This window comes from Berghia stephanieae, chromosome 10, assembly GCF_034508935.2.
Source record: "Berghia stephanieae isolate SIO BIC M18660-M18661 chromosome 10, UCSD_Bste_1.3, whole genome shotgun sequence".
Lineage (NCBI taxonomy): Eukaryota > Metazoa > Mollusca > Gastropoda > Nudibranchia > Aeolidiidae > Berghia > Berghia stephanieae.
This window is the reverse complement of record NC_088369.1, coordinates 22,018,467-22,030,657: the sequence shown is the minus strand read 5'-3', so window position 1 is coordinate 22,030,657 and position 12,191 is coordinate 22,018,467. Positions and strand designations below refer to the sequence as shown.

At 37.8% G+C, this 12,191-nt stretch overlaps 2 protein-coding genes across 2 annotated transcripts in view; one reads left to right on the top strand and one right to left on the bottom strand.

Annotated features, from left to right (window-relative positions):
* Positions 1–12,191, top strand: part of LOC144980823 (putative serine protease K12H4.7) — a 641,746-nt gene that overhangs the window by 216,548 nt on the left and 413,007 nt on the right. The window lies entirely within an intron of this gene.
* LOC144980817 (translationally-controlled tumor protein homolog) overlaps positions 2,356–12,191 on the bottom strand; it is a 10,996-nt gene continuing 1,160 nt past the window's right edge. The window contains exons 2-6 of the mRNA XM_078928648.1: positions 10,685–10,752; positions 9,949–10,145; positions 7,850–7,971; positions 4,152–4,276; positions 2,356–2,822 (exon numbers count right to left, since the gene is read on the bottom strand). Of these exons, the coding sequence (XP_078784774.1) occupies positions 2,820–2,822; positions 4,152–4,276; positions 7,850–7,971; positions 9,949–10,145; positions 10,685–10,752 (515 nt within the window). The 3' untranslated portion in view covers positions 2,356–2,819. The remainder of the gene's footprint in view (positions 2,823–4,151; positions 4,277–7,849; positions 7,972–9,948; positions 10,146–10,684; positions 10,753–12,191) is intronic.

Genomic DNA, 12,191 nt, shown 5'->3' with positions numbered 1-12,191 from the left:
CAACCCAAGAATCTCTCACTCTCAAATTTCAAACCATAGTCCAATGGTTCAAAAAAAATAAAGAAGAGCAAACTTAGCCAATCACCATTGTTTTATTGTGTCTCTGTAGAGCCAGATTATTTAATTTTAATGGATGGTTGCGAAAGACTTAGAGAGAGAGGGGGGTCGGGAGAGACCTCTCAACCTGAATGATTTATGAATTCTATATTTTTATAAACAGAATGAAAGGCCAAGTGAGAGAGAGAGAGAGAAATTAAAAAGACAATAGGCAACAGAGAGAAAAAAAATCACATTTGTCTCTTTCAACTTCAACTAATCAAATAACACCACTGGTCTTCTGTATCAATTATTGTGACATCTGGCGCCATTCTGTCTGGCCCGACGTCATAAAAACGGGACCGTCACCAAATTTCACTAGACTGAGCACAGGTGTCAAAATATGACATGACCAGTATGATATAATGGTGATTTTGTCTTTTTGAGGAAAATGTTTGACACGGCAAATACAACAGGAAATTTCTGAGAAATTCCGCGGAAGATTATCGTCACTGTCAATACTTTAAATTTTCTTTCCCACTTTTAGAACCCAAGTTATGAATTTTTTTCTGAATATAATTTGTTGCTACCGGAAACACGTTTATCACCGATTTTTGCTCATATCTGAATCGAAGCTTGACGCATCTTCCCGGGTTTCTCAGCCAGCCTCACAAAGAGCACACTATGTGTATTTATTTTAAGACCACTAAATGTCTCATTCAGACACAAGCACAGGTCCCCGCCAAGAGTAACATACTCAATTGTTTACAAATCATATATATATATATGTAAAAGGAAAAAAATATCGTCTCCCAAAACTAACTACCTAAACATTTGACTGTTTCCCTCCCAGCCAGGGCCAGGACAAAACCGTTATCTCATTCCAATACAAAGACAGAAAGTTGGAAAACATATAGGGGGATAGAAGACACAGTATGTACCTCTCCACTAAGAGGAATACTTTCAAATTATCAATACATTCAAAACAAAAAATATAACTGCACATAGAGAAAAGTATTACAAAACTATTGGGAATGAGATTAGCGTCCCTTGATTGGACTTCACAGACTATGGGCGACGTCCAACCAAGGGACGCTACTCGTCCGCTAATCTCATTCCCGATAGGTACACAATTTCTCTCCCAGCCAAGGACTGGCCAAAACCAAGTACATAATATCTCCAGCGATGCAAAAAAAAAAAAAAACGCCATGCCATTAATACAATGGATAGAATTGTTTGGTTTTAAGGCACATTGTCATATCAGCGCCAGTAAAAAGGAAGAAAATGGGATAGTAAAAAGTTCTAGAATTACAATTAAAGTACCCAAGAAAAGGTAAGACAAAGGGGAATTGGTTCAAATAGCAAACATGTAGATTCCAAGAGCACACCATCAAAGTACTTTAGTTTGAGATCATCTTTTGTTTGTTTGTTGCTTTAGGTCTCTTCCAACACAATTGAGGTTATATGAGAGACCGCTGAAACAAAAAAACAAGCAATCTAACAAAAATAGTACAAATGTAAATCAAAATCATAACCTAAAGAAATCATAAGCTAAATTATAAATAACCAAGAACAAACAGGCAGAAGATTTACGGAAAAAAAAAATCCCCTGTCAAAAATACAATCACAAACCAAAGAAGCAGGATAGGCTAGTAAAGAGAAGAAGAAACGACATCACTATCGGATCGTACGCCCATGAGAACATCATAGGTATATGATTCAAGGGTGATGCTCCCATCCAACCACCCGCTGAGATCATCTAAAGTCTCATCCAGACACAAGCACAGGCCCCCAAGAAGAGGAACACACTCAAATGTTTACAAATCATATATAGTAGGCATCCTTCAGTCAACAAGACTGATGAGACAAATCATATATAATATGTAAATAAAACAAATACAGTCCATAACAGATGATTTACAAGGAAAAAAATATCTCCCAAAACTAACTATACAGTTGACTGTGTCTCTACCAGCCTGGGCTAGGTGAAAACCAAGTAATCTCATTCCAAGACAAAGACAGAAGGCAAGTTGGAAAGCTGCTGTAGAGAAATAGAAGACACAGTAAGTACCTCACTGCCCACATGGGAGGTCAGGAACCCCACGAAGACAGTGGACAGGAGAGGACTGTACTAACTATCGTATGCGCCAAAACCATGATAAATCTCAACACCACTTGTCTATAAACTAAATAATAATCAAAAGTTCCCAAATGACACGTTGCACCCCCTTCCACACATACACACACAAAGAAGATGTGCAAAATAAGACAACAGCATAACACAATACAAATAAAATAAATTGGAAGAACACGCTTGAGTAGTGGTCATTATTTATTTATTATCGTGTCATGTCATGTGTAATGCACGTCCATGCAAAGTATGGTTCATACAACTCGTTGGTTTCATGATAAAAACCAAAGTCCCTGAGCATAAACCTTAAGACATAACATCAGGACAAAAGGGTTACCAGAGAGAATGTGGATTCTTCAGGCGAACCACGCACATGTCACCCTGAAAACCATCAAGGCCCATCCTGAGGGAGTGATGATGACTGAATTACACAACACAAGATCTGGACTAGACCATGAGTAGATGGGATTAAAAAATAAATAAATATAAATAACATGGGACAACTTATTTCAGGATGGGTCTCATACAAATGTGCTGAAATTATGAATATGAGTAAGAAGACAGTGAATTATGGATGACAACTCTCGTCCAATGTTAATGAGGTGATCTGTGGTGGCGACTGTCAGCAGGGCATCCTTGATGTAAACAATATTTACTGTGGGAGAGAAAGAAAAAAAAGAAGAAAATTTTTCAAAGAAAGGGAAATCAAATTTGAAATGTGAGTGATTAGGTCATAGCTGAGGTGGAATCAGCCCTATTTTTACTCTTCCTTTTCCACTCTTCCCATTTTCAATAATGGCAGTGGTAAGAAGATGGAGGTTTAGGGGGGGGGGGGGGGGAGTTTAAAAGTAAAGGGTGAATTTTCTGATTAACGATTGCCAAAAGGGAGCTAAATAAAATTAACTGCACTCCTTTCCCCTTCCCCATTCCATTACCTAATACATGTGATATGTAGTTTTGCCAGTTGTGTCCAAATGCTGCCATTATGTGTTCCGTGGTCATTTTGATACAGAATTTTAAAATTACTAAAAGGTTTATATTTTTCGTCTTCCTATTTTCTGACGTTCTGATTCCACTTTTGGAATATGAAGGGTTGGCAGGACTGTTAGATGTAGGTACAATAGCAGATCTACCAAATTGAAAACTTCAAATTTATTTGTTTTCATTTCTATGTCAATCTTTAGCAATCTGACAAGGAAATTAGTAATTTCTGAAATCGTGTATGAACAACCACAATTTGACATTGATGATCCCTTCAACATTACATCATCAAGCTAATGCGCTGTAGAAATGCTTTATTATTGTTATTGACACCATCATCATAATTATTATAGTGCAGCCAATGGCGCTGAAAGAGTTAACTCTCTCTCTCAAATAAATGCCAGAAATAACATAAATCATGGTCTTGTGGGACTTTATTTTCATTGATAAGAATCTAAAACGTATTTTTCATTTTCATATCATTTATTTGTTAACACAAAATTAAACTTAGGAAATGTTCCAAATTCGTCAATCGTATATTATTTTTAAAAAAATTATGACTGGCCCCAGCCATACATCTCTAAAACTATATATGTAAGTTAGAACTCTTCTGATGTCTTCATCAAGTTCTCAGAAATTTGCCATAAAATTGCTAAATTTCAATTTCTAATGCCAGTGTCAAGGGAGATACAGCCACAAAGCAGAAAAAGGACCCCATATTTTCGAGGGTCTTTTTCTTCCTCTTTGTGGGAACCCAAATAAATGATACCATTGAAACTGCATCAACTTTTTAGACAATGTTGGAATTGTAGAAAACGAAGAGTGAAAATAGGAATGATTCCGCAGGTGTGGTAACATTTCCCACAAACATTTTAATTTTTTCATAGTCGTTGCTATATTAGTTCATTTTGTAACCTGAAAAAAAAAGGCTATAGGTGCTAGCGCCGTTTAAAGTCAAGGGCAAAAAAATAGGTATATAAATGTAATGCGAGATCATACTTACACATTTTTCAGCGAGGAGTCCGGCTTTGTAGAAATAGACGTAGGGGACAGAGACCTGTTTGCCATCCTCCTCTTCATCTTTCCAGTCAACAAGGGCAACGTGGGCATCTGGGTTATTGCTCTCACCTATGACAAAAAAAATTAATTGTAAATCTTGCAGTTAAATCAGTTTTTCAAAATACGAGAAAATCACAGCGATTACTTCCTCAGAAATGAATGGGAAGTGAAAACGAGTCATACAGCAGGCAGGTCATAGACATTTCCATATTTCTACTTCCTAGTTTCCACCATTTCAAAATCACACATTTGATGGCTTCGTGCCCACATTGTAGGCACATCTTAACTTCTGCTGTTCATGACACACAGGATTTCAAGGTAGAAGAAAGGAAGCCAATAAAGAAAGAAAATATGAGGAAAAATTTGTTTAGTCCAACTGTCGTCCGAAGGAAAAAGACTATGTGGCCTCTTATTACAAGTGAATATACAGTCTTTTTCCTTATGACCACAACAGTGACCGGGATGCACATTTTTCAGTCGTGACTGCGGAATGGTAGGAAGCCCTGGTAGTGGTTGTGATGGTTGCCATGACTAACTTGATGAGGCCTAGTGGTATGGCACTCTCTTTCAGATCGGAAAGTCCTGGGTTCGAGCCTCGCTCTTAACACAGATGAGTCCTTGGAAAAGGCTCCTTACTCACATTCTCTCACCGTACTCGTGTATAAAAAGAGTTTTTAACCGTTTAACAGTGGTGTCTATGTCGGTAAAAAAATGTATTATCGCAAAATAGGTGTCATGTCTATTTCTACGTGTTATGTGTTGCTGTTGTTCAAGGACCCCTTGTAAAGCGCTTTGTGGATATCGCGCTATATAAAAGTTCAAAAGCTCAACTTGATAATGGTTATTTCTCAGCAATCTCTAAATGTTAGCAACTCAAAAATCTGAGGAAAATAAAAGGAACTTTAAAAGATAACTTTTTAGCCAAACTGACCAGTTCCTAGGGAGACTATGATATCGACCCTCAAGCTGGAAAGGCTTTTTGGGGTAGGTTGACCATGATTTTGCTCCCCCCCAACATACTAAACAAATCAAATTTTTTTTTTAAACAGCACAAGTATATTAAAGAGTAAATTTATATGACAGAAAATAAAAAACAACTTATTATTTATTATTGTATTGAATGGCCAATAATTAACATTTATAATCATGTCATGATGATATTCCAATGCCTGTTAAGAAAAATCGTAGAATCAAAGAAAGTTTGTAGCGTCCTTGATTGGAAAAATGTGGGTGGGTGGGCAGGAGGCAGAAGGATAGTCTCCCTATCAAAAATAGACCATTTAATCTATAAAAATCAAAATTGTGGTCTCAGCCAAACAGGCGAATCTCTCTTATTGCGCACCTGAAAATTTCATCTTGTCTTTCCAGTTTAGTGGTGAACATTAGTAAAGTTTGTGCCATTCCCGATTGCTCACTAAACCAGTAAAAGACTGAATGATTTTCTACAGATAGAATGAAGATGACGTCACTCAGGTCTTTGTTAATGTTTTTTGCCATCCACGTCTATGAGTAATTCTCACTAAACTATTAATCAGACTATAAACATTCAAGGTTACACATGGTTTTGTGTGTTGGTCCGTTATACTTCCTTCCGGATGGCAATGTTGTGAGCTTCTTAGCCAAGCGCATACAGTAGAACATGAAAGTAACGTACTCGGAAATAGCGAGTAAAATCTAAATCCCCGTTTTCTCTCTTATTTGAGTCAATAAAATTAGCATGCAAGTAGCGAGTATGAAAAAGAGGTCAACTCGGAAATAACGAGCATTTCCTGCCCCAGCCTAGGACTTCGAACGAAGTAAAGCAAAACACCAGACAAGGGCGATTTAAATATTTTTAGCCTAGCTTCTTTTCTTTTCTTATTTTTCGTTACGAGTAATATTACATAGTAGCCTAGTCGAGAGTACATAGTAGGCGAAACAAATTTGGGTGGGGGGTTGGTGTGTGTGTTTGTGTGCGTGTGGGGTTCAATTATTCACCCAATGTGGTGCCGCGCGAGGTAAGCACTGGCAGCCAACATGTCAACATGCCTCACTTCGCAGCATCGGTCAGCGAGTCGCATTCGTTAACGAACGACACGATCAGCGAGAGAGGGGAGCGTGGAACCATCATTTCAGTGGGTCAGTGATTGAGTGATGCGCTTGCTTACCTCATCAAACATGCCTAGTGCATACAAACACTCGCACACACACAAACATGAAATCTTGATGGAAATGGAAGGGGTGGATCAACTTCAAACTGTGGCCATCATTACGTAGTTAACGAAGGCCGTGTTCAACCCCGCCCTCACCCCACTTTATCCACACACAGTCATTTGCACGCACGCGCGGCACACACGCACAAACACACACATTGTCTTTCCATATTTTTGTACGGCCGAGTGACCTTTCCTGGCAACTCGGGAATAGCGAGAACTCGGAAATAGCGAGTAATCAGGAGTGGACCCGTCGAACTCGCTATTTCCGAGTTCTACTGTACTATCTATAAATTGTCAAACTCCACCTTTACTACAAAAACAAATGTTTGGGGATGGAATGTAAAATGCCAAGCTCACATGACTGTGTATTGCAGCCCAATCAGTATGAACTGTTCTATTTATACTAAGTATGCAAATTCTAATTTTAGTAAGAGTACAAATAGGTTACAGCCTATTGGTAGTCATAGTACAGTCCACTCCGGATAATCACAAAACCTTGGGATCAGCGATAAATCGAACTCAAACCAGTTGTTGTAAACATTGTTCTTAGTCCACCACAAACTGAGCAATAAGATTTGAAATAAAAACATATGGCAGTCCTGAATATATTTTTTCAAGCAAAAGCAGCTTTGATCAAGTCGACATCTTATTCAGATTTGATTAAATTTCACTCTTATGTTCCCAACATTTTTAAGAGTCAAAGAGACTAGCCATGATGAGACTTTACTTTAAGCTCTCACCAAACTTGTTGGTCACAAAGCACAGTTGTCAATCCCAAAACACGGGATCTCTTTACAACTGTCATTGTCTACCTGTTGTAAAAACTATTCCCAGGCCCTTTGCCTCCCATTTAATGGCCACAGAAACATCACAAATCTATACTGCAAAGCCCCACCCTCTTTTGTCTATAATCAAAGAGCGTGTAGGTAACGATTGTTATGTTACCAAGAGCTCTCACTTCCCGCTTTTGGTGAAGCCAAGCATCTTCCGTCTTCTACTCGTATTTTCTTCATTGTATCAGTAAGCCTAGCGCGCATGATATACGCGGAGCACACTCACCTCGCTGTCTCGCCTGGCACGCGACAATAGCATTGCGGTTAAGAGAAGTGAGAGCTCTTGGTAACTACGTTACCCTACACACTCTTTGCTATAATAGAGTGGTGACACACTAATATAGCATTAAATCCAGCTCACTCTCAATTTTTCAACCTGTCACGATTTCTTCCACGATGAAATTTAATCATGATATTTTGTTTGATTGATTTCTTGAATTTACCTCTTGTTGAGGGTAAAAATTTGATGTGATTAACCCAAGTGTGTTGCAATTAACCAGTGACTTTAATATGGAATTAATTCTGTTTCATGGGAAATGTTGCGATTATCCAGAGTGAACTGTACATATAGGACCAGCCAATTATCTTTGGACTCAAACAAAAGCAATACTCACCCATGTAAAACTCCCATTCTTTAAAGTTAGCAAGAGCAGCATTAAAGGCCTTAATTGCATCTTGCTTTGCTGCGTCCACAACATCATCGGCAGTGCCCCTTTCCTTTAGCTTGCTAACAACACTGAAATATCACAATATAAGCCACATATAGAGAATGAAGAAACTAAGAAAATCAAGTGAAAGCATAAAACTGAATACTGGGCAAATTGTGAAGAAATAAAATGATAAATGAAATCATGAATCAACGCAGGGGATGAGGGGATGGTTTAATGCATTGAATAGATATGGTTTTGAGACTGCAATTTTCCAAGCTAGGGCTCAAACTTTCTTATTTTTATTTTGTTAGACAAAGAAAGAAACCAAGTTTCTTTTCCAGGTCAAAAATTCTGGTAGCTGGAGTAAAGCTACGGCGAAGCATTGGATCAGCTGAAGAGTTGAAACATAGCGGCCAACATTTCAAAGAGCTATTATCTTATCTTATCTTAAAAACAAAATGCCAGTAACAGTAGTGGGTGGTGTTGATGTAGGTAATGATGGTGTCAATAAACAGAGAAGATAGAGATCATGCTGTGATGGTCGTACTGGTGATGTACTACTACTACTATAACTGCTATTATAGCAAGCAGTGCTGAGAATGAAGCTAGGGTGGAAGTGATACCAAAGACCATGGAGAATCACAAGACTAGGGCTTCCAACCTCACTCTATACAAGATAAAAAGTTTAAAATTCGAAAATGTAAGCCTGGTCATCTTATTCCCTATTTTTGTTGGGTAACATTCGAGATAATTCCTGAAACAAGTTTGTGTGGGTGGAAACTTTCTGAATTCCGTAAATATACGGATAATTGGCAACCTTGCCGAACTGTAACTCAAAATACTGTCATGACCCATAACAGCAGTTTGGACTATCATATAATATAATCGAAGAGTTTCTTCTGTCCCTTGTTCTAATTCGCTATTCAAAAAGCATAATCCTGGGACATGCAAGGACATTTCCAGACACATAAACAGTCAAACAAAATTTTTATTGAAGTTTTTCTCAGATTGTCAAATCAGGACAGTCCCCAATTTCATCAGACAGTTGGTCGCTATGATTGGGGCATGTCTGTCGCCGACCTGATGAAACACTTAAAGGCTCTGCGATGAACACCCCAAGGAAATAGGAAGCGAGGCCGCCCCAAGGAGGCTTGGGAGACATACCGTAGAGAGGGACCTAAAACAGAGAGGTCTGTCCCTCGAGATGGCCCCAAGAATAGCTGCTGACAGGACCAAGCGGAGATCCCTTGCATCGCCTCAAGTGCCGGCAGGCCCGAAGAGGATTGAGTGAGTGAGTTGGTCACTATGAGAGTGCACCAATAAATAAACAATTAATGCCACTAAAACCTATAAAATACATTTCATTATAACTTCAGAAATGCCAACCCAAAATGTGTCCCAAAACGGGAATTTCAGTCACTAGTTGGAGGAATGTCAAAGCTAAAAGGCTCGATGAGGTGGTCATTGTAGTGAGTGGTGAAAAAGATGCTGCACTGATGATGTTTGTAGATGTGGTGGTGGCTGTAGTAAATGTGATAGGGATCATGATATGGTTTGCATTAGTGGTAGGGTGGTTGTTTTAGTAACAAGGATGATAATGACAGGGTTGCCAATTCGGGAGACAAAAAATTTACGGAACTTTTATGCAAACACATTAACGGACCCCTTTATGAGTGCTTAACTCCAGTAAAAAGACAAGAGGAAGTTACTTTCTTCCATTTAGAATGTGATTTGAAAATATACTGAGGGTTTATAACGTACTGAATTCCGTAAATATGCGGAAAATTGACAACCTTGTAATGAGAATAATGTAGCGGTGGTAGTTGCCAAGGTTTGTTAAATTAAACAAAACTTTGAAAAGGGCGGATAAGGGTTGAGACGAACCACCACTGTGGCAATTTTTGTCTTAAGACTGAAGATTCTCAGTCGCTGTTAAATCAAGGCTTTAGCATCCCTGCCAGACAATTTGATATTTTATTTCCAAATTATTGAAAGACCATAAGCTTACATAAGCTTCAAGTCTTGTGGGGGAAGGGGGGGGGGGGAATAACAAAAAAACTTACGTCTTCATGTAAGTACTCATGTAGGTCTTGTAATCCTTCTTGGAACCAAATCCTGTGGACTGTAGCCGCATGTCCAAGATAACATTAACACCAGTTACCATGTCGCCTTCAACAGTTCCCTCATCACCATCGCCTTCAGCACTTGGGTTACCACCGATCAATGATTCATCAACATCATCAGCTTTCTTTGTGACTAACTGAAATTCAGAGATAATGAAAATCATTTGTTCAAAATATACATAAAATAAAGACAATATTTGCAGTTCACTTACCCACCTGCTCCTATTTTTCCTGATATCAGGAGGAATGACAAAATATAGGGAGTCTCTCAACAAAATTGGGAGACCAGGCAAGTCTGCGGGGTCATGAAAGAAATATCTTTATCTGGCAATAACGGTTAATCCTGATATGATAATGTGTTAATAATGATCTTGTTAAGAGACAAGTTGTGAAAAATATCAGGCATGAATAGAATTGAATTTAACTTTGCTCTCCTCACCCTCAAAAGCTGAGGCTGATTCGAGTAGAGTTAGTGCCTAATGGTAAACTTTGATTTGGGTTTTTCCCCCCATATCACTGGGAAATACCTGAAGAGAGCAAAATGGAAACCCCAGACCCAAACAAGTAAATGAATCTATTTTATTCTAACTACAAGCGGTAGGACTGGAAACTTGAGTCAGAAAACAATTTATTTAAGATTAAGACTATTTGAATATCAAGTAAAAATCATACAAACCTTTCCTTTTAAAATATAAAAGCCATCTTTCTCTTCACAAGGATAGGCATCCGTGAACATTTCATCATCTGAGGAAACAAAATGATAAAGAATATTTTTAATATTAATGTATTATTTCATTTCGCCACGAATCATTAGCAAAGCACATTCTGCAGACAAGGGTAGACGGCAAGAGAGGAAGAGGTAGACCAACAAGTAGGCACTTTGATAACCCCTGTCCAGTGGCCGCCGATAGGCTCACTGTAAGTTGAAACTCGTTTTTTGGAACTTTATATTTTTGACCCTTTACTGTGTTGGTCACCATGGCGTTATTTGTGAACCTATGTGACTAATTTTGGTATCATTATAAAGGGCACAAAACAAGCTTTCTAACTGTGTATTCCATTCTTAATTCTTGATTGTCTTTCTCAGAAAGCTTATGTAATAAAAATTTATACATTTTTGAATTACAAGAACTTTTTAAATTATGGATACATTTTAATTATACTTCATACATCAATAGACAATTCATTGAAGAATATCTCTGCCAAATTTCATCAAAATTGATACACTCGCTCATTACTTTATTTTTCCTGCCACCAACCCCACTTTTAAGGACAAAAACCTCATATTTTTTTCCATTTTCATTTATCCTTAATTTTTTCCATACTTTCCATACATGAAAATGATTTATATGAAAATAAAGCTTATTTTCTGACCTTTAAAATGATAACTAACACTTGCCATTTATTTTTTAATTGAAACAAAATTACTGAAAACAATAAGTGGGCCATGTTGACTACAAGACTCAAAATTTCCCGATAGCCGCGAGATGCTGGTTTTGAGGCAGCGGTGAGATCACAGATTCTCTCTGTAAAATTGACAAAAAATTTCAGTAGAAAAATATAAATAACTCGGGAACCGTAGGTCGTAGAGAAACAAATAAGGTATCAAATTTTATGTTTTTTCAAGTCCTATCCGATCCCCCTGACTGAGTCAAATCAAGATATTTTGAGTTTGAAAATTTTATCAAAGTAGGTACTTTGGTAAACGTCCATTTGGCCCTCCAGCAGGGAGCTGATAAATGGCCTAGTGGCTGTGACCCGATTTTTTAGACTTTTGAGTGATGGCCCAGAAAAGTCCATAGATTTTGTTTGGATGGATTTAATGATTATGTCTTATTTCCCTTCAGGAGGAATACTCTATCGTTTGGGTAGTTTATTTTAAAATAATTTAATTTAGTATATCTTTTGATTGTGGATAAAATAGGTATATTAGCTTTGGATAATTAAAACGAGAAATAGGTAAATCAAATTTCATAATGGCACGTTGGTTAACATCTTAACTTTTAAATAAAATCAAATTCAGGACAAGCTGCCTGCAACGCATCTATGAATTCGTTCCAGCAATCCTTATCAATCTTAACGGCCATTTTAGGCCAGTTTTGAATCCAAATGTGGTTACTACCGAAATGCAGGTTTCCAGGTCACAAGTACGTCATAAATTAACAAGGCAAATAGAAGACCAT